At 37.0% G+C, this 23,202-nt stretch overlaps 1 protein-coding gene and 1 non-coding gene across 3 annotated transcripts in view; one reads left to right on the top strand and one right to left on the bottom strand.

The window, feature by feature from the left end:
- The first annotated feature begins 1,818 nt into the window (after nt 1-1,818).
- NUP155 (nucleoporin 155) overlaps nt 1,819-23,202 on the top strand; it is a 65,215-nt gene continuing 43,831 nt past the window's right edge. For both annotated transcript variants that reach the window (XM_081826004.1, XM_006730412.3), the window contains exons 1-12: nt 1,819-2,105; nt 4,730-4,867; nt 7,033-7,129; nt 9,995-10,065; nt 14,971-15,063; nt 15,816-15,982; nt 18,078-18,183; nt 18,917-18,990; nt 19,285-19,376; nt 21,163-21,260; nt 21,756-21,908; nt 22,641-22,741. In XM_081826004.1, the coding sequence (XP_081682130.1) occupies nt 1,949-2,105; nt 4,730-4,867; nt 7,033-7,129; nt 9,995-10,065; nt 14,971-15,063; nt 15,816-15,982; nt 18,078-18,183; nt 18,917-18,990; nt 19,285-19,376; nt 21,163-21,260; nt 21,756-21,908; nt 22,641-22,741 (1,347 nt within the window). In that variant the 5' untranslated portion in view covers nt 1,819-1,948. The remainder of the gene's footprint in view (nt 2,106-4,729; nt 4,868-7,032; nt 7,130-9,994; nt 10,066-14,970; nt 15,064-15,815; nt 15,983-18,077; nt 18,184-18,916; nt 18,991-19,284; nt 19,377-21,162; nt 21,261-21,755; nt 21,909-22,640; nt 22,742-23,202) is intronic.
- LOC115939927 (U6 spliceosomal RNA) lies at nt 13,206-13,307 on the bottom strand. Its single transcript, XR_014147322.1, has one exon. It is a non-coding gene; the product is annotated as a U6 spliceosomal RNA (small nuclear RNA).

The following is a 23,202-nucleotide window of genomic DNA, read 5'->3' as shown; positions in this document are numbered from 1 at the left end:
TATGGTGAGCGCTGTGAATTGTGTAAGATTGATGAATCACAGATCTGTACCTCTGAAACAAATAATACATTATATGTTAAAAAAAGGAAGAAGATAGTAGGAAAGGAAAAATGAAGTGGGAGAATTGGAGGGAGAGATGAACCATGAGAGACTATGGACTCTGAGAAACAAACTTAGGGTTCTAGAGGGGAGGGAGGTGGGGGGATGGGTTAGCCTGGTGATGGGTATTAAAGAGGGTATGTATTGAATGGAGCACTGGGTGTTATATGCAAACAATGAATCATGGAACATTACATCAAAAACTAATGATGTAATGTATGGTGATTAACAATAAAATTTAAAAATGCAAAAAAAAAAGAATTATAAAAAAAAGAGATAAGCTGGAAAGAAGAACTTAATCAATTGGAAAGTTTGAGATCAAATGGAGGTAGTTGATGGGGCGCCTGGGTGGCTCAGTCGTTAAGCATCTGCCTTCGGTTCAGGTCATGATCCCAGGGTCCTGGGATGGAGCCCCGCATCGGGCTCCCTGCTCCGCAGGAAGCCTGCTTCTCTCCCTTTCCCACTCCCCCTTCTTGTGTTCCCTCTCTCGCTGTGTCTGTCAAATAAATAAGTAAAATCTTAAAAAAAAAAAAAAGGTAGTTGAAGTCCTCTTTCAAAGGAGTAATTCAGTTACTGACTAGCTAAACTATTAAGAATATAAGGGGATGAAGTTTACTTAAGTGTGGTTCTAAATGAGCACTAAATAAGGACAAATTCTAGTGTTTCTAAATAAGGAATGCTCTTTGAAAGAGTGCTTTGATTTGACCACCCCAGTTGCCTTCTGTGTGAAATGAACCTATCTTACCTCTTCTTGCTCATCTTATCCTCCTATTGCAATTAACACATACCCCATAAAAAATTATGGTGATGCACTTTATTGCTTCACTTTGTGTGTCCCTGCATGAAGCACCTTGAGGACAGGGATGTGTCAGTTTGATATTCCCAGCACCAGGCACAGTGCCTGACACAAATTATAAATTCAATTTCTGTAGGACTTGGTGATGTATTGGGTGACCTACTTTATACCAGTCCCTCTACTTTGTGCTGGGGATCAACCAATGAACACTCATTTTCCTCTCTGTAATGAGAAATAAAGGAAGGCAACAGCCCCCTGCATGCAACGAATGACTCAGTAAACACACAGTTCTTTATAGTAACAGTAGCCATACACAAACAGAAAAGCGTGATGAATTTTTTTAAGTAGGTTCCACCCCAAGGTGGAGCTTGAACTCACCACCCAGACACCCAGAATCACATGCTCTACTGACTGACCAGGCCAGAAAAGTCTGATGAATATACAGTGAAGCCCCTAAGAAATGTGAAATTTTGGTTCACACGTAAACTTTCTGACAAGCTACCACTATCCACTCTCGCAAGAGCAGTTGTTTGGAGTGCCAAAGAAATTGACGCGCAAACTCTTAAGTAGTTGCAGTTGAGAGATTCTAACCTGCAAAGCTCGCGACACCAAGATGCAGCGCTCGCGAAGCCTGCGCTGCCGGGCACTACCCAGCTCCCACTTACCCGACCCCTGCTCCCTCCCACCTCCCCACCCCTCCCGGCCTTCTCCTTCCCCGGTCCTTTCCCCTTCTTTCCACCATTCCCTAGATAACCTCCACGGATTTTCCCCTCCCCCACCCTCAAGCATCCAACCTACGCCCGGGAAAGTGCCTCCGCTCACTCGCTCCGCCCCCTAACGTCCAGCCCCCTCCACAGCTTCCTCTCTTCAGCTTCAAAACGCAGCCTTCAAATTCCCCTCCAGATGAACCGGAAGTGCGTCATGCACAGGCGCCGAGGCGCTCGTTTGGCGCGCGCGCTGTAAGCTGTGGGTCTGAGCCAGGGTGTTGGGTTTTTCTCTCTTTTCTCCTTGGTTTTTTACTTTTTTCAGACGCTGGTGTCTCCGAGTCTCGACATGCCGTCTTCTTTACTGGGCTCGGCGATGCCGGCCTCCACGTCGGCCTCAGCTTTGCAGGAAGCTCTGGAAAATGCAGGGCGGCTCATCGACCGTCAGTTGCAAGAAGACCGCATGTACCCGGACCTTTCCGAGCTTCTCATGGTGTCTGCCCCAAGTGAGTGATCAGTGCCCATTTGGTGACTGCTTTCTCAGCCGAAAGGACTCTCGCCTGACTTCCTAACTAGGTCCTTATCCCCAGGGTGGGCCCAGCGAAGACATTTGAGATTTAGCTGTGCTACATTTTAAAGAGCGAAAAAGAGCCTGTTTTCCGTTTATTTTCCTGTTCTCACTTCACTGCCGATATTTGAGAGGGTAGGAGTGACGAGCAATCCCCCATTTGAAGCAAAGACCCCAAACTTAATGAGCTGCTCACTGCCTCCGAGTGTTCATCGCTAAGGCCAGTTGGGTAGGATCACCTGATCCAGGTCTCATTCTTCTTGATTCCTCATTAACATTAGACTAAAACAGACGGGCAAACGAAGTTAATTTGGAAATTTACCATCTTCTCTCAAAGATAGTCTTTATTATGTGTAGAGTTAGTGTAATACAAAGTCCTGTAATACAAAGGTAGTTGAGAAGAACTACCAGTGGAATAAAGGAAGAGAGCAGGGATATTAGCTGTGATGATGAACAGGGAGGGTAAGGCAGTGTATGGGCCCACAAAAGAGAGGCGATGGGAAAATACTTCGTTTAATGGTTTTAAATTATGACCAGGTTCCTCAAGGCATGGAATTACATAAGTTGCTTTAAAAAAAAAAAAGTGGCCCCTTTGTGAGACCTATATTGGAGAAAAAAAGTGTAAGAGACAAGGTTTTTGGTAAACAATAACCAAGATAAAGTAACAAGGATAATCTGTGCAATGTAAACCTAAACGACATGTGGCGATTTATAAAAGTCATTGAGTAGGCTTGTAGTCAGAGAAAAGATGGAAATAAAACACATGTAGTATTTGTTCCTGACAGCTACTTAACCAGTGCTTGTAAGAACTGAGTGGCCTATTAGTAACTCTCATCTCGAACAGCATTACTTCCTTTGACCTCCTTAGGTTTGAAAAGCAAGACATAAAGAGTCCATACATTCTTGTCCTCTCTTAATCTGATTCAAATCGATTCTGTCCACTTTTACACCAACCTCTTCAACCTAATCTCCTCCCCTTCTTCCATCCTATTCTCAAACTCTTTGTTCCAGTCAAACTGAATTTAACATGTTTTCCATAAGAAGCTCTTTCTTCGGGATTCTATTTTACATCATCATTTACTTCTGGAATGTTCTTTCTTCTTTGCCTGACATTCTTCCAGACTCGCTTGAATATCACTTCCTTTGTGAGGGCTTTCTTAACTAGTCACGTTCTTTTTTTTAATTACGTATGTTAGTCATCATACATTACATCATTAGTTTTTGATGTAGTGTTTCATGATTCATTGTTTGCATATAACACCCAGTGCTCCATTCAATATGTGCCCTCCTTAATACCCATCACCGGGCTAACCCATCCCCCCAGCCCCTCCCCTCTAAAACCCTAACCATTCACATTCTTACTGGAATTATTAATTCCATCCATTGTGTTCCCACTGTCATTTAACATGTGCAATATCCTTTTAAAAAAAAAAAAGATTTTATTTATTTATTGACAGAGAGAGACACAGTGAGAGAGGGAACACAAGCAAAGGGAGTGGGAGAGGGAGAAGCAGGCTTCCCGCGGAGCAAGGAGCCCAATGCGGGGCTCGATCCCAGGACCCTCGGATCATGACCTGAGCCGAAGGCAGATGCTCAACGACTGAGCCACCCAGGCGCCCCGTGCAATATCCCATTAAAATTATGTTTTAAGATTAAATGGGATGTCTGGGATTTGCTTCAAAAAATCCATTAGGGAAGAAATAGCTAGGGATATAAATGAAACATGATCAGGCATGTTATTGGTAATTGTTGAAACTGGGTAATCAATCAGTACATAGGAATTGATTGCATTTTTCTCTCTAGTTGTGTATTTTAAATTTCCCTAATACATTTAGAATTTCTTTTATATGTCAGTTTTCCCCAACATCTTTGTACTTAAAGAGAGCCTGGAAAGGTGCCTGGGATAAACAGGTCATCGGTCAGATCTAAAGAACACCTCCCTGTTCAAGACATAGAAAGGACAGGCTGAATAGAGCAGCGCACTCCTGCCCTTAGGTGACTGTGTCTTAGGGCAAGAGAAGGGTTGCCAAATGAGAACACTTTATAGAGCAGTCTGTGGTTTCCCCCAATAAAATATTGCTTATGTGGTATTATTTGTGTTTATCTTATTGGTCTTGGGGGTGGTCTAACAAGAAAAATGCATAGATTGTTTTAATCTATTAATATTTAAGTGGGAAAAGAAATCTGTTTTTTCCCCAATCAGTATTTTGTTCATAATGGTTTTATCTGACAATCACAAAGTGGTTTTATAAATATTTGCCCATTTCAGATTAGTAAAATAATAGGAAAAAAACCTAAATTATTGAACTAAGTATTTCCTTTCTAATGGAATCTTTGTGAAAGATAACCTTGTGTTTAGTGCTAAAACCTGTAATTGCCCCCACCTTAACACTGGATTTTCTCAGGTCTCCTTTGTATTGGGTCAGAACTATTTTATTCTCTCTCTCTACCTTTTACAACCACCAGATGCACAATTTTTTTTTAGCTTGCAGTGCTTCAGTATGCCTAGTTGATGCCCAAAACATTATTATTTTAATAAATGCTTTGTTTTATTACTTGCAGATAGTCCCACTGTTTCTGGGATGTCAGATATGGATTATCCTCTACAAGGACCAGGTTTGCTGTCAGTACCCAACCTTCCAGAGATGAGTTCCATCCGAAGAGTTCCTCTCCCACCTGAACTTGTTGAACAGTTTGGACGTATCCTGTTACCTTGCTTTTTAACTCCTTAAAATTTTTTAAAATTGCTATTCTTATTATAATTCTTGCTTTGTGTTTAATTGGTGTGTGTATATCAGTTCATTTAAGAGTTCTATTTAAAAAATATTTTAAGTATGTGGGTGGTTTGCCATGTGCCTAGAAAATTTCATGTAACATTGAATGTTGAAAATTGAATCACATTTTAATTAATCTGGGACATTGAAGAGAGTGAATTGTTTACAAGGAATTCTGCATTTTTGAATGATATTCTTGCCAAGTAGTACTTTCCAGTTAAATGCTATACAAGGAAGCTTTTACTGCCACATTTTAGCTGGAAGACCCATGATTTTCATTTTTATTTTTTCTCATATTTTAACATTTTTAAAACTGGGGTGTTGTTCTAAAACTGTTTAAAGACAAACTGCCAGGTACTTCTTTTTCCCCCTCCCCAAAAGTTTTTGGTATGGTTTTGCACTTATTGCTATCTTAGAATTAAAGTCTGTAAGTGATGGCATTTCTAAGGATCACAATAAGAATGGAACACTAATGGCATCTTCATAGACTGAGTTACTAGAGGAGTTTTCTTACCCTCTAAAAAGAAAGATTTTGTCTAATTTTTTAAAAGTGTGGCATATCCTATAAAGGCATTAGATTTATAGTTAAATTTGCTAGGAAGCTTTTTTATCAATCTATAGCCCTCCTAATTTAGACATTAAGATGCTGTATTAATATTTAATGAGATTTTTAAAAGTATATTAATCTATTTAAAGTAAAAGCTTTTCAAATTTCATTACAGTCTGACAGAAAAATAAAGGAAATGGAACATTGAGGAATACTTGTATGTAGAAAAACTAGTAGAATTTAATATTTTCCCTAAAATTTTCACTGTCTCTCTGAGATTTTGTGAAATAGTGTTATTAAATATAAAACATACCTTATCCCATATTCTACTCTTGCTTAGTTTCTTTTTTCTTTTTCTTTTCTTTTTTTTTTTAAAGATTTTATTTATTTGAGAGAGAGCATGCGCACGAGTGCACAAGCAGGGGGAGCTGCAGACAGAGGGAGAAGCTGGCTCCCCACTGAGGCAAGGAGCCTGACGTGGGACTCGATCCCTGGACTCTGGGATCATGACCTGAGCTGAAAGCAGGTGCTCAACCAACTGAGCCACGCAGGCGTCCCCCTTGCTTAGTTTCTTAATATTCTTCTTTTATCTTCTGATAATACTATTTCTGCAAAGGAAATTATTTGATAATTGTTTCCTTATCTTATAATTACATAATTGTTTTTCAATCAGACTATTTATTATTATTTTTTTTAAAGATTTTATTTATTTGACAGAGAGAGACACAGCAAGAGAGGGAACACAAGCAGGGGGAGTGGGAGAGGGAGAAGCAGGCTTCCCGCCGAGCAGAGAGCCCGATGTGGGACTTGATCCCAGAACCCTGGGATCGTGACCTGAGCCAAAGGCAGACACTTAACGACTGAGCCACCCAGGCACCCCTCAGTCATACTATTTATAAGACGCTTGCAAATAGTTAAGCTATGACTTTAGCATACCATGTGTTTGTTTTTTTTTAATCAGTCTTGCTCTTATACAGTTGGAGAAACTGGTCCAGTAAGTTTTTTCATGTCAAAATTTAATGGTGTTACTCATAATCCGTATTCTTTTTTAAGTTAGTAATGGTAAAAACATTACATTTGTCCTTTAGAATGCATTTCAGGTAGTCAGATAGCATTATTTAGAAATTATAAATTACAGGTTTATTTCTGTCATAGCTATATCTTTCATTAAACTTATTAGAAATCAAGATATTTTATTTGCTCTTTCTATTAAAGAGTGGCTAGGTCATGATTTTTTAATCATAAATTTTCAAGTTTTTTTTTTTTTTTTAAGATTTTATTTATTTTTTAACAGAGAGAGAGAGCGAGAGAGGGAACACAAGCAGGGGGAGTGGGAGAGGGAGAAGCAGGCTCCCCCCTGAGCAGGGGGCCTGCCTCTGGGCTCGATCCTGGGACCCTGGGATCACAACCTGAGCCAAAGCAGATGCTTAATGACTGAGCCACCCAGGCACCCCTTAATCATAAATTTTAAACCAAAATCTTTCAAAACAAATTTAGGAAAGATAAGACTGAAATCTTTTTGCCTTACATCCACACTACTTCAGATATGCAGTGTAACTGCATGATGGGCGTGTTCCCTCCTATCAGCAGAGCTTGGCTCACAATTGACAGTGACATATTCATGTGGAACTATGAAGACGGGTATGTATTTAATGCTGGTTTGCTGTAGCATGGTTAGAATTTAGATTATCTTAACTGCAGCTGATGTTCTACTCATCAGAAGCTGCATGGTTTATCTTTCATTCATCTAACATCTGGATCATTGCTTCTCAGTATGCATACCAATCATCTGGGTAGGGGGTTAAAATGTGGACTCTGTTATAGTAGTTCTGAGTGAGCCTCAAGAGTCCTCATTTGTACAAACTCCCAGTGATGCTGCCAGTCTGAGTACCACTCTGAGTAGCAGGGGTCTAGTTGCCAAGCTCTTACCTTCCAATAAGGTAGCTTATCAGTTTTTTTGATAGATCGTTTGACATTTTTAAGGATCTCTGTTTTCGATGCATTTCTATGCGTTGGGAGTCTCTTAACTTACTGAAGTGACTAAACAGTTTTGTTGGTCTGTGAGCTTGATCTATGTGTAATTTGAATGTATGTAACAGTCTGAGTGAAGGTCCAAGATCTTCTTGCTAAAATAAAGTTTATTGATCGGGTAATCTCACCTGGCTTTCTGGAGATAAATTTTGGCATATTACCAGTTCTCTGTCATAATATCTTTAGGTGGTTAAGTGGGTTAATGAGAAGAAGGCCCATGTAGTTGTTACTCTTTCCTTGGGTAATTAAGGCACCTGTTAGGAACACACACACACACATACACTGTATCATTGAGTTGAAGTGACACTAAATGACAACTTGAACTTGTAGCTTAAACCATTTTTGTTCACTGATTTTTTTCGATTAGAACTTTTTATAGCTAGAGTTATGATTGAACTGTTATATAGTCCCAATAGCAGTGATGTATGGTTGTGATTGTTCTTCATATATCTTGAACTTTAGTTTGTTGTATTATTGTAACGTGGTCATTTTGATACTAAGGAATAAAACCTCTTCATTTAGGCATGAATGTATTTAAGAAAACCAAATGCCAAAAAACTGCATAATAGATAAATGTAAGGATAATTTCCTTAAGGGTTTTCCCTTTAATGAAAATTTCTATATTTCCATTAACATCTAATATATCCATCATAATAAAATATTGAGTTTATCATGTATCAGACACTGTTTTGTGCTAGGAATAGCATTGAATGCGGTAAATATAGTCTCTGTCTACATGGAACATACAGTCCAACCTTACTGTGTTAAAACTAGAACTCATTTAAAGAAAAATCATCTGAACAATGTGCTTATTGAAAAAAAAATCAAGGTACAAGTCCTGGGTATAAATCTTTATTTCGTTCACAAGTTCAATACTGCAAAAGCCTTGGGCTTCCTTTCAATTATTCCATTAGCTTTCTATTATAAATCGTAATTCCACCTGGATAATAGGCGCATAATCTTGTCCCATTTATTGTTTTGTAACCTCTAACTTCCCCAGTATTGGTCTTAGTTTCTGGAGGCTGTGCCAGTTATCACAATATGGAAAAAAGCGGGGAAACCTGGCTTACCTAAGTGGCCATTGAGGTGTTTTCTTCCTGTTTGCTTGGTCCTTTTCAGGACAACCAGAAGTTTTCTTCAAAGTCCGGATCATATATTTTTTTCTTGGTATTTATTCTGCTTGGCATTTTCTGATTTTCTTGATCTTTCATTATTTTTGGAAGTTTTTCAGTGATTACCTTCAAATATTTGTCCTGTCCCATTCTTTACCTCTTCTGAGATTTTTATACTTTTGTTAGATTGTTTGATGTTCTTCAACAGGTTTTGGATGCTCTGTTCTATTTTTGTTTCTCCATTTTTTTTTTTTTCTTTTTGTTTCAATTTGGACAGTTTCTATTGACCCAACTTCAGGATCACCAATTCCTTCGTTAGCTATATCAAGTCTACTTAAAAAGTTCTTACAAGATGTTCTTTCTCTGTGCTGTGCTTTTTATTTCTAATATTTTCACTTGCTTATTTCTTGTAATTTTCACCTCTCTGCTGAAGTTCCTTATCTGTTTATTTATGTCATCCACCTTTTCCATTAGCACCCATACTATATGAATCATATTTATTTAAAATTTTCTGTCTGTAGTTCAGACATTGAGCTCATAGCTGAGTCCATTTCTGTTGATTGCTTTGTTTCTTGACAGGCTTTTTTTTCCTGTGTTTTATTTGTCTCATGTGTTTTGTTTTTTTTTTTAAAGATTTTATTTATTTATTTGAGAGAGAGAGTGAGAGAGAGCATGAGAGGGGAGAGGGTCAGAGGGAGAAGCAGACTCCCCACTGAGCAGGGAGCCCGATGTGGGACTCGAACCTGGGACTCCAGGATCACGACCTGAGCTGAAGGCAGTTGCTTAACCAACTGAGCCACCCAGGCGCCCTGTCTCATGTGTTTTCTGAAAGCTAGATATCATGTGTAGGACAGTGGATACTGCAGTAAATAGTGTTTATCCTTAGAAATGGGCCTAGCAGGTAGGCGTTTATAATGGGGAAAGTTGACTTTTTTCAAGTCAGGAGTTGAGCTGAGTTGGGTTTTGTCATTGCTGTGGTTATCCTCAGTGGACCACAGGTTTCATCCTGTAGAATTACTTTATACTTAGGATACAGGTTGGGATGCCGGAGATTTTTTCTCAATGTTTCCCTTCCACTCTCAGCCTTATACTTTCCCTGTTTTTCTGAGGGAGTCTTGCCCCAGCAGTAGAATTGCTGTTACCTTGCAACCTGGTTGGGGGGAAGTTTGGGATGGGGAGCAGCATTCCCTGTTTTCCTGGTTTATGCTTATTAGCCTTAGACAGGCCTGTGTGCCTGGATCTTGGAATTGAAACACTATACTTTGCTGGTTTATTTTTCATTACATTCTATAGTCTTAAAGAACATTTTAGATGAAACTATTTTCTTCATATGTATAACATATTTTTCTTTAACTATTGGCAGAGGAGACCTTGCCTATTTTGATGGACTTAGTGAGACTATTCTTGCTGTGGGACTTGTGAAACCAAAAGCTGGTAAGAAATAAAAATGTAATGATTAATTTACATATGTATATGCATAGGACTGAATAACAGCACATTTTAACATAGTTGAAATTTTTATTGAAGTTTGGTCTGAATTCTAATTAGAAATATGTAAAGTGATTAGGAATATTTAATAGTTTATTCACTTTATGGTAGAAGTGAATCTGTCTTTAAATTGTTACACTGGTGCACCTGGCTGGCTCAGTTGGTAGAGCATGTGACTCTTGATCTCAGGATCATGAGTTCAAGCCCCACGTTAGGTATAGAGCTTACTTAAAAAAAATACTTTTTAATAAATAAAATTGTTAAACTATAATTTTTGAATTTTGTTTTGCTTATTTTTTGTTACTCATTGTTGATTTATTTACCTGAAGTTTTTTGCATTGTACATTTTCTTTTTTTTTGCATTATACATGTTCATTAGTTACTGAATTTAATGTAAAAACCATTTTTGTCTCTGCGTTTTTTTAGTCTTGATAGCCCATAGAAATGAAAAGAGTTCAGAATAACTCTTAAAGAAGTGGCAAGTATTGTTTAACAGTTTCAACTTCATTGTGCCAGATTTTTTTATAAAAGCTGACAAAATAATAGATTGATTTAAATTTAACATACATTTTTTGGATGTATGAGAAATCTTCCTACAATGAGAAATAGTAGACAAAATTGTTTGTAAGGCTTAAATAAAATTTTTTGAGTTCGCAGCTGTTTGAAATGATAATTCACATGGTACAAACATGCAGTCTTATACACTGTTTATGTGATTACATTGGAAACTTATTTCCTTAAAATAGAACCTCAAGGTATTCTTCACCCTGAGGTATGTATCTCTTTTATCTACATTTAAAAGTTTATTCATAGGTGCGCCTGGGTGGCACAGTCTGTTAGGCATCCAACTCTTGCTTTCAGCTCTGGTCGTGATCTCGGTTGTGAGATTGAGCCCTGCTTGGGGCTCCACACTCAGTGCAGAGTGTGCTTAAGACTCTCCCTCTCCCTCTGCTCCTGCCCTCTGCTTGCTCATGTGCGCTCATGCACATGCTCTCTCTCTCTCTCAAAATAAATAAATAAATCTTTTTTTTAAAAAAGTTACTATCTAAAAGCTTATTCATAATAACAGTGGAGGGCTCTCCCTGCTCTGTATTTTAATAAATATAAATTGTCCATCTAAAATAAATAGTAAAATTTTGTTCTACTCAAATATAAACTTCAGTGCAAAATTAAAATTATGGCAAGTCTTTCATATGACAACAAAGGTGTGATCTTTGTTGAATTGTTTCACAATTGTTTTTTTGTTTTGTTTTGTTTTTTTGAGAGAGAGTGTGCAAGTGGGGGGCGGAGGGGCTAAGGAAGAGAAAATCCTAAGCAGGCTCCATGCCTGGTAAAGAGCTGGACTCAGGGGCTGGATCTCACCGTGAGGTTGTGACTTGAGCCAATATCAAGAGTCAGACACTTAACCGAATGAGCCACCCTGATTATGAAACAACTCTGACTTTGCTATCCATAAGCACTGAAAATTTTGACTCTCGAACATAAAGCGTTATAACAAAGTTCGTATCTTACTTTGCCTATTGTAAGAAAATATTATTCTTTTTTTTTTTAGATTTTATTTATTTATTTATTAGAGAGCAAGCGAGAGAGAAACAGCATGAGAGAGGAGAGGGTCAGAGGGAGAGGCAGGCTCCCCACTGAGCCGGGAGCCCGATGTGGGACTCGATCCCAGGACCCTGGGATCATGACTTGAGCCGAAGGCAGTCACTTAACCAACTGAGCCACCCAGGCACCCAGAAAATATTATTCTTAAAGTCATTGTTTTCTAACTCAAGCTTTTTGGCAAGAGTTTGCTTTATTGGCAAGAAGAGTATGAATACATGTTTCAGTTTTATGGTTGCTTGAATAAAACATAAGAGTTCTTCAGTGTTTTTAGCATTTGCAGGTTTTTGTCCACAGAGAAATTGACAAGACTTAATCACACTTTTCTGAGTTCAGGGAAGCATTTTCCATGTATTAAAAGATTCACGTGCTTGTCTAGCTTCATTTGCATCTTCCAGGGTGGTAATGTAGCTGAAAGAGCTTATGGCTTTGGGACATTATTCATTATAGTGATTATGAGTCATTTTACCTCATCTGTATGACCAAGTAGGGCTGCCATCAAAGTCAAATCATGTGTAAACTCCTTCCTGGAAGTTATTCTTGGAATGGTCTTTCCTTGTCTAATACAGTAAACCTCCTACCTCAAGTTCAGTCAGTCAGTTCTGGAAAGTCAGTGGACTTTTCAGTAGAAGAGAAGAACTTAGTATTTTCCTATTTCTGAACCAGCATCTCTTGAAAAGGCATCATGAAGTTGCCTTAGAAGTTGAAAGTACCATTGGCCAAGTTTTTGGTGCCAAAGCATGCCTTTCTAAAATGCAATGGGTTATGGTTCTGCTGAGTTTTTTTTATCAAAACAGCAAAAACAGGGGTGCCTGGGTTACTCAGTCAGTTAAATGTCTGCCTTAGGCTCGGGTCATGATCCCAGGGTCCTGGGATGGAGTCCCGCATCAGCCTCCCTGCTCAGCAGGGAGTCTGCTTCTCCCTCTGCCTGTGCCCCTACTCGTGTTCTCTCTCTCTTTCTTGTTCTCTCTCTCAAATAAAATCTTTTAAAAAAAATAAGCAAAAACAGATGTTAGCAAAGGATCCTAAGTGTTCATATTTGTGCACAAGTATTAAACTATTTCTTTCAAAACTTTTTCAAAACTTTAAAACTTTTTCATTCAAAAGCAGTGAAACTTTGAACTGTTCCAAAGACCTAAACAACTTACGTTAATTTCTAAAAAGTGCTAATAAGATGTGTTTTATGATAAGATGTGAGAGCTGACAAAAGTGAGAAATGTCAGTCATTTAACCTTGTTGCATTCTGAAGGGAGATGGCTTCCATTTCTACCATCTCCTGTTGCAAAATACTTGAATAAATGATGAGAGATTTTAGAGATCACATCGTTTGACAGGACACTGCTTTACTTATCTCCCTTTACTCAAAGCCATAAATCGGCTCCACCATCTATAACCTCACTAAAGTTTCTATAATCAAAGATGACTTCTTTGGCATAGGCTGTTGACTGAGTACTTAGAGATAAGGCTTTTATTTATTTTTTATTTTTTATATGGAACACTTCATGACTTTGCATGTCATCCTTGCACTGAGGCCATGCTAATCTTCTCTGTATTGTTCAGTTGTAGTGTATGTGCTGCTGAAGCAAGCATGAGATAAGGCCTTTATTAAGGAAAATCTAAGTTTTCATAAAGTTCAAGCTTTTTAAACCAACTTATGAAATATCAGTTACATTTTGAGTTCATTAGGTAGAAAAAGATCTGTGCCTTCAGCTTTACTGACTTGAACCTTGATACACAAAAGTGGCTTTTATGCCCCTTGATGTTCACCAGTGAAAGTAAAACTTTTGTTGTACTTTCTATGGCATTTAATACCCTTAAGTAGGCCAAAGGTATACACATGAAGATATGTCCATAATTGTGACATAAGATATATTTTCTTTTATTACTGTCAGTAAGACACTATTTTTGGATATTGTAACATGACAATGATAATTATACATAGAATCTCATGTCACTGCACACCTTTTAATGTTAAACAAATAAAAAAAATAAACAGTACCTTAGCATGAATTAACAAAAAAAAAATGTGTACTTGGTAATGTCCCCTCTGAAACTATAAATTATCTGGTTTTGGTCTATAAATTCATCTGGGAAACTCATTTAGCATAAACTCATTTCTGTTTCTATGAATTTGACTTTTCCAGGTACCTGATATAAATGGAATTATATTTATCTCTTTGTGACTGGTTTGTTTCAGTTATGATTTTTTTTTAAGATTTTATTTGCTTATTTTCAGAGAGAGAGTGCAAGAGCACGAATCGGGGGGAAGAGAGAGAGAGAGCATCTCAAGTAGACTCCAGACTGAGCGCTGAGCTCAGTGTGGGACTTGACCTTACCACCCTGAGATCATGACCTGAACCGAAATCAAGAGTCAGATGCTCGACCGACTGAGCCACCCAGGCGCCCCTCACTTATAATGTTCTTAAGATTCATTCTTGTTGTAGTATTGCCAGAATTTTCTTCTTCTTTTTTTTTTTTTTTAAAGATTTTATTTATTTGAGAGAGAGAATGAGATAGAGCATGAGACGGGGTAGGGTCAGAGGGAGAAGCAGACTCCCCGCTGAGCAGGGAGCCCGATGTGGGACTCGATCCTGGGACTCCAGGATCATGACCTGAGCCGAAGGCAGTCGCTTAACCAACTGAGCCACCCAGGCGCCCTGAATTTTCTTCTTTTTTTAAGGCTGGATAATATTGCTATGTATGTATACATATATGTGTATGTATACACACACACACATAACACCACATATTGTTTATTCATTCATCTGTTGGTGGACAGTTGGGTTGCTTCCACCTTTTGCGTACTGTGAATTATGCTGCTGTGGGCATTAAGTATACAAATAGAAGGCTTTATATTTTAATAAACTATTTAATAATGTAATGCTGATTTTAATTGGTATTAAATACTGAAGTGTTTCTTTTCTAAGATGGTTCTTTTTTATTACTATCTACTTATTTAAATATTCATAGGTAGTAATATTTTAACATCAAAATTAAATTGAGTTCAGACTTTTCATATACTATTTAATTTTTTTTTTAAGTAGACTCCACGCCCAACTTGGGGCTTGAACTCATGACCCCAAGATTGAGAGTCGCATGCTCTACCAGCTGAACCAGCCAGACACGTCCTTCATATACTGTTTAATCACTAGTTCATTTTAATGGTAAAACCATTAGTCTATCAATGCTTAAATAGTGGAAGTGGATGTTTTTTGGAATAATCCCTAACCCACGTCTGCTTTATCTTAGGCATCTTTCAACCTCATGTACGACACCTCCTGGTTTTGGCAACCCCTGTGGATATAGTGATTCTTGGACTTAGCTATGCTAATTTACAAACAGGTATGGCAAACCACATGTGGTATTTTTAAAATAAAAATATGTTAGCCAATTTATATAATTAAAAGCTTTTTTTTTTTCACTAAGTTAACTTTCCAGACTATTTGTTCATAGGAAAATAATACTTCCCTATAGGTATGATAACTTTCAGGTTAGTAGCTCCATCAAGCAAGTATTTTGAATATGCTTATCATATTAATGTGCATTCCTTAAATGTACAATATAAAAGGGTAGTAGAAGAGAAATAATTGACACTAGTGAGTTTTTCTATAATGCTTTCAATTTATTTGTTTCTGGTTTTTTGAATGGTTGTTTTAACATATGGAACACTGAAATATACATTATTCTTTCCTTTAATATAAGAAGACCTGAATTTATTTTTTTCTTTTGCATTCTGGCAATCTGTTTTGGGTGAAATAGTGTTGAATTTCAGTGACTGAAATTAATGATTATTACTATCAAATCCTTGGGTTCTTTCCCAAAATCTAGTAATTTGGGATAGTTTGTCGATTGATGTTTTACAATGTTATGTATATAAAACATATATTGTGCATATATACATATTGTAGGTTCTATTTAACTTGAATAAACTGTATCAGACTTTTTATAGTAATTTAAAAGTATATGTTGTAGAAGCTTTTAGGTGTGTCAATAAGAATTCAGTAAAAATACCAATTCTGAAGATAACGTAGTGATTGTTTCAAACTTCAAAAACGCTAATAAGCTGATTCATATTCTTTCTTTAAAAAAAATAGGTTCTGGGGTTCTTAATGACAGTATGTGTGGTGGAATGCAGTTGCTTCCAGATCCTTTATATTCTCTTCCCACTGATAATACTTACCTTTTAACAATAACTTCCACTGATAATGGGAGAATTTTCTTGGCTGGAAAAGATGGCTGTTTATATGAAGTAGCATACCAAGTAAGTCTGGCATTTATAAACATTTTTTTCCTCCCCCTGGATAAAGTAGGGATAGATTTTACTTTTGTTTTCTAATTATATAAGCACATTAATGTATTCTTATGAAAAGTATTCAGACATACAGTTAAAACCGTATATAGTCTTGCATGACTACACCATGCCTACAAAACCCGGTCCTCTCTCCAGAGGTAAAATCCAGTTCTGAGTATGTCTTCTTAGGACATGATACATTGATAAGTATCTATAAATTTCTATCTGTATGTATTTATATGTATACACATATACAAATATGTGATGTACTTTTGTATGTTTTTCCTTAGATTATTGCTTATGTTTTGTTACATAATTGGCTTTTCACTTAACTGTGTTATGTTTTGTGATTGCTGTACAGTTGTCTATAAAATGGATGTACATTATTCACTTAATAATTCCTTTCTTGTTGGACTTCTATGTTTTCAGTTTTCCTATTCATAAATAATGGTATAATAAGTGTTCTTTTGCAGGTCTCCTTGTGTACATGTGTAGATATTTTTTTGTGTAGAGACTTAGAATTCCTATGGTTGGGTTATGGAGCATATGCATTTAAAATTGTAATATTTTCATATTGCCCTCTGAGAGTTTTTTAGACTCTTAGCAGGCTTCCTTTTTAAGAATTTTTATTCATTTATTTGACAGGGAGAGAGCACAAGCAGGTAGAGTAGCAGGGAGAGGGAGAGGGAGAAGCAGGCTCCCCACTGAGCAAGAAGCCAGATGTGGGGCTTGATCCCAGGATTCTGGGATCATGACCTGAGCTGAAGGCAGTCGCTTAACCAACTGAGCCACCCAGGCACCCCACTTAGCAGGCTTCTATGAATATATCCCACCACCCCTCACTGATGGTAGTATTATCAAACTTACTAATTTTGACCAATCTGATAGAAGGAAATTTTTTTTATTACTCTCTGAGGGAGGATCTTTTCATGTATTTATTGGTCATGTATGTTTACTCTGAAATGTCTTTTTATGTCTTTTCCTACTGTATTACTGACTTTTTTTCATAAGGTAAATGTTAGGAAACTGATAAAGTAATATTCTCAGAGTCACATGGCTAATTAATTAGTGGCAGAGCTAGGATTACAACCCTGGTCAGCTGTGTTTTTTATATTACATTGTACCTCTTTCTTACCTAGTTTCTCTTGGCTTTGTTCATTATCCGCGCTCCCGCCCCACCCCACTCCAAAGGTTTTGTATGGCAAAAGTCAGACATTGAGAGGTAAACTGTAGATTATGGTGGCGATGGCTGCTATTAAGATTTCTTTTTAGGGGCGCCTGGGTGGCTCAGTCGTTAAGCTGAGGTCATGCTCAGGTCATGATCCCCGGGTCCTGGGACTGAGCCCTGCATCAGGCTCCCTGCTCAGGGGAAGCCTGCTTCTCCCTCTCCCACTCCCCCTGCTTGTGTTCCCTCTCTTGGCTGTGTCTCTCTCTGTCAAATAAATAAATAAAATCTTAAAAAAAAAGAAAAGATTTCTTTTTAGCCAAAATGGGAAGAGATGATACAAGTACCCCTATCCTATGTACTTTGGGCTCTTACAGACTGCACTTATTATTTGCTTTACTACTTTCAAATGAAAGAGTTTTTTTTTTTTTTTTAAAGATTTTATTTATTTGAGAGAGAGAGTGAGAGACAGCACAAGAGGGAAGAGGGTCAGAGGGAGAAGCAGACCCCCCGCTGAGCAGGGAGCCCGATGCGGGACTCGATCCCGGGACTCCAGGATCATGACCCGAGCCGAAGGCAGTCGCCCAACCAACTGAGCCACCCAGGCGCCCAAAGAGTTTTTAAGATAATTAAAATATGAGTTTATTAACATAGCACTATGAGGTTTTGAAATAGCTGATTTCATTGAGAGCTATGATTTGATTATGGCTAACTACATTTTCTATTATTAATTAAAGGATTAAACTCAGTACTTATTCCAAGTAGTATGTCTCACTTTATTTACAATTATTGGTACTTCACTAAGATTTGAGGATTTTTGTACATGTGGTTATACGGTTAGTTGCTATGACAAATGTGTCTACATTTACAAGTCTTGCTTCTTTCAATTTTTCTTTTAAGGCAGAAGCAGGTTGGTTTAGCCAAAGATGTAGGAAAATAAACCACTCAAAGAGCGCACTTTCTTTCCTTGTTCCTTCATTGCTACAATTCACATTCTCAGAAGATGGTAAGTAGAAAACAATAAATTTGGCAAACAAAATTTTTTAAGATTGTTGACTTAACATTTTCTTCAGAAATTCTCATTCTTAACTGAAAGTTTGTCTTACTAAGTAAATAACAGTTGTTATATAGTCGTAAGGTTTCTTTTTTTCTTTTTTTTTTGATTTTATTTATTTGAGAGGGAGAGCATGAACAGTGGGAGGAACAGGGAGGAGCAAAGGGAGAGGGATAAGCAGACTCCGTGTTGAGCATGGAGCCCAACACTGGGCTCAATCCCATGACCCCGAGATCGTGGCCTGAGCCGAAATCAAGAGTCAGACACTCAACCGACTCAGCCACCCAGGCGCCCGCACACAATGATTTATTTTCTTGAAGGAATGCACGGAGTATAATTATTTCCTGTGTTTCTAGCATATAGTAGACATTCATTAAATGTTTGTTGAATGAAGAAATAATCTAGAACTTGGTTTTGATTTGGCTTAAAATTCATTAAGAAGACAGTAATTTATTTGTGAGGCTCTTCATCTAGTCACAGTATTTGATGTCTGCTTTTTTCATATTTTGTCTGATTTAAATGCTTCTTGCCTTTGTCCTCATGCAAATATCATGGGACTTACCTGCAAAGCAAGAGAAAGCCCCTGAATGCAAAGTTCTAATTCAGCAATTTAAATTTGTTAGAAATGGCTACTCTGTTTAATTCGTTAATCTTTAGAGGTTTTTTTCCTTTGTCTTATTTTTAGATCCTATTGTTCAAATTGCAGTTGATAATTCTAGAAACATTTTATATACACGGTCTGAGAAAGGAGTAATACAGGCAAGTATTAATACACTACTATTTAAGGGGAGTAAGAACATCCCTGTTTTTAAGGAAGAGATTCAGTTACTCTTAGCCTTTTCCTATGATGAGCTGTGTGCTTTTTAAAAATACATCCCAAACTACTTCTTAGGGCTTCTTTTTTATGAAATTTCAAATCTCTGATGTTTCCATATCTGTGTGAAGTGTCTAAATTAAAGGATCCCTAAAAAGGAAGAGTCTTCTAAAAGTTTATTTTGTAAAATGCGTATGGGCTATAGTTATGTTTAAGTGGGTACAATTTTTTATTCACAGGTATATGATTTGGGCCAAGATGGACAAGGAATGAGCAGAGTTGCCTCAGTTTCACAGAATTCTATTGTTTCTGCTGCTGGAAACATTGCTAGGTAATTAATTGTCAGGCATTTCATTTGTACAAGGCATATCATTATGCTTTATATGTGCGGCATACTAAAATTATTTCCTCTTCAAAATATCTCTAAAAGGTAAGGAATGCTGAAGATGACACTGGAGGTTATGTTTGAAACAGTTCCTAGAGAAAGACTCTTCCTTTAATTCTATTGTTGGATGGTTTGAAACATAAGGCAGACTGGTTTTTTTTACAGTGTAAAGTACAGCTTGATTTTTCCTTGGAATGTGTTAAGCTTTAGGTGGTCTATACAGGCAATTACAGGAGTTGTCACTAGGAAACTACATGTCTCAAAGTTCCCCACTAGTACCCACTCCAACCTTTTATTTATGTTATTTATTTATTTATTTGAGAGAAAGAACAAGTGAGAGTGAGTGAGAGAAGCAGACTCTATGCAGGGCTCGATCCCAGGACCCTGGGATCACCGCTCCAACCTTTTAACAGGCCTGTGTAGTATAAGTTTAGTTGGTCTGATAATTGACACAGGGCAGTTTGGGAATACAGAATTTCACCGTTTTATTGTTCACATTGTATTCTTGACGAAATTGAAACTAAAGGATGTTAAGATTTGTCTGAACTCTGAGTCCTAGAGAAGTACTAGTACCCAAGTTACAAGCCAACTTTTCAGACACTGTACACTGTGATTTATGTATATCACAACTAATTTAGCTCAGCTGCAGAAATTCTTTTCAAATAACAAAGGCCTCAAATTTTCAGCTTCGGTTTTCTATGTGCTTGGGTCATTGCTGCATTCACCTATCCTAGCAAAAATTCGATGCTTTCTTTGCTTTTCAGTGACAAAAAAATTTTCAAGGCAGACAATCTTAAACAAAGGGTTTCCTTTTTCTTCTCCAACTTTACTTTTTTTTTTGGAAACGTTTTCAAATCTACAGAAAAACTAGAAGAGCAGCATGGTAAAAACTGGTAATACCCTATCAAATTATCCAAATTCAACAGTTGTTACTGTTTTCCCTTATTTGCTCACTTTCATTCTTATGAGCTATTTGAAAGTAAGTTGCAGACATCATGACTTTCACCCTTAAATCCTTCAACTTTCATGTCCTAAGTCTCTTACAGAAGCACAATACCAATTCGACACCTAAAAAAATTAGTAATTTTGTAGTATTATCTTCTAATTATATAGTTCATATTAACATTACTTAACAGTCCCAAAAATCTTTCATAGCTGTTTTTCTTTCCATTTTTCCCCAGATTCAGTCAGAGCCCATGAATTAAATTGGTCATTTGTCTCATTAATATAGAATAGATGTCTCATTGTCTTTCTTTTCCCCTAAATATTCACATTTGGTGGGGAGGGGCAAGAGTCTTATTTGTGGAATATCTCAATTTCTGAATTTGTCCTTTTTCCATTATCATTAGATTGAGGTTTTGGTTTGGTTTTACCAGAATTACTCCTTGCAGTGTTACATCAGTAGGCACGTAACCACCAGGTTTTCCACTATTGAATACTTGGTTAAGGTGCTATTTACCAGATTTTTCCATTATAAAGTTTCATTTTTCCTTCTTTTTAATTAGCGGTAATCTTTACAATGATAATTTGATGCTCTGAGAACACCTTCTTCCTCATTAACCATTTACCCAATGGAGTTAGCCTTCTTTTATGATCTTTGAAAACAGGGTAATGTCTAACAATGTAAACTCATATTCAGGGGGTTTGCCTGCTCTTGCTGCTGCTGTGTTAATTTCCCAAGAAGTTAGTCTTATTTTAGCATATTAGACTAGTTTTTTTTCCTTTCTTGTAGGACCATAGATCGTTCTGTTTTTAAGCCGGTTGTTCAAATAGCAGTGATTGAAAATTCTGAATCCCTGGACTGTCAGTTATTGGCGGTTACACATGCAGGTATGCTGTTTAATTTCTGTGTCTGCTCTTGGTTTTAGAATTTGATAATCCTCAGACTTGGAAATTTGTGATTAGAAATGCGTTTTTACTTCTGTATCAGTTATCAAGCCATATTAATAATTCGTAAAATTAAGGATTTTGAAAATTGGAAGATTCTTGTGGTTTTGTCTCCTCATGTTATAGATGTCAAACTAGGTCTGACGGGTGAAGTGGCTAATACTCAGTGACAGAGCCTGAATAGGAAAAAGGACTCTCTTGGCTTATAGTTGCAGATTCTTTCTGCTAAAATGTGTTGATTCACCTGTCAATTCCAAGTGACACTGTCTTAGAACTCTACTTCAGGTGGTATTACACATGGTGATTTAAGATTAGTCAGGAAGGTGATTCTAGGACTTTAACAAGTGTCTGTGTTTCTCTGTGGAATTGCTTCAATCACACAAGGACCTCAAGTCTTTCATTTTCTGTTACTGATGTATAATTTTATCCCATCATCAGGTGTAAGGTTATATTTCAGCACTTGTCCATTCAGACAACCATTAGCACGACCTAATACATTGACACTGGTTCATGTCCGCTTACCTCCTGGATTCTCAGCGTCTTCAACAGTGGAAAAGCCTTCAAAAGTACATAAAGCTCTTTATAGTAAAGGTAAGTTCTGATATCGTATCAGATTTAAGATTGGATTTTTTAAATTGTTAAAATTAGAATGTCTTTTGAGCCATTTGAAAATAATAAATTTTCCAATAAAATTTAGAATATTTTAATTTCTTACATTAATAATGTCCTTACACCTGTAAGCATCCAGTGGACTTAAGGCTGCTATCTCTCAAGTCAGTATAAAGGAAACAAGTTAGCGGGAGGAGCTGGAATTGAGCACAAGAGAGTATATTTCAAAATCAACTAATATTGCTGAGATGATGCTTTTATAGTTTACTCTGCCATTCCACTAGTAACTTCGTCATTTTTATTCATGATGTTTGAGATAATCAGTACATGAAATTCTGTTTCATTGAATATTAGATACCGTTGATTGAAAGTCACAACATTTTTTATGTATTAAATGTACTTTTTTAAAGTTAATTAAATTCATAAGCCCATTGATTGCAAAATATGTCATAACGTCAAAAATTTTAAGATGTGAAAAAAGTGTTTACTCAAAAGAAATGGAAGTGTAAGATCTGGAACACTTAATGATTCTACCCTATTAATAATTATATGTCCTTTTAAGGGATTAATTTTTTTTATTTTGTGACTTGTTTACTTATACATGCTATGCATATATGTTATATATATTGATGTTAGTAGTTAATATTTTTAAGAACATTGGGGATGCATATTATTTGGCATCATATAGTAAGATTTTGTGTATTAAACTTCTAGGCATTCTACTGATGGCAGCTTCAGAAAATGAAGATAATGACATTTTGTGGTGTGTCAACCATGATACATTTCCCTTCCAAAAGCCAATGATGGAAACCCAGGTAAGTTATCCTGAGAATCTTAATTTTTTATATAATTTTTTTTAAAAAAGATTTTATTTATTTATTTATTTGAGAGAGAGAATGAGAGAGAGAGAGAGAGAGCGCACATGAGAGGGGGGAGGGTCAGAGGGAGAAGCAAACTTCCTGCCGAGCAGGGAGCCCGATGCGGGACTCGATCCCGGGACTCCAGGATCATGACCTGAGCCGAAGGCAGTCGCTTAACCAACTGAGCCACCCAGCGCCCCTATAATTTATAATTTTAAGTAAAGAGTAAAATTATAAGAATCTTTATGTTGTAATAGCATTTATTTTGAACAATCATATATGATTAGAAATCATATTGAAAAGAAGTGTATCCTGTTAATTCTTTGTTTTTCCTTCGTGAGGTTAGAAGTCATTATGGTAATCATTAAAAATATCTTTAAACAGGGCGCCTGGGTGGCTCAGTTGGTTAAGCTCCT

The sequence above is a fragment of the Leptonychotes weddellii genome, chromosome 7 (assembly GCF_054177405.1).
Source record: "Leptonychotes weddellii isolate Sample4059 chromosome 7, ASM5417740v2, whole genome shotgun sequence".
Lineage (NCBI taxonomy): Eukaryota > Metazoa > Chordata > Mammalia > Carnivora > Phocidae > Leptonychotes > Leptonychotes weddellii.
Note: the sequence above shows the minus strand (reverse complement) of the source record. Positions and strands in the feature narration are given on the sequence as shown.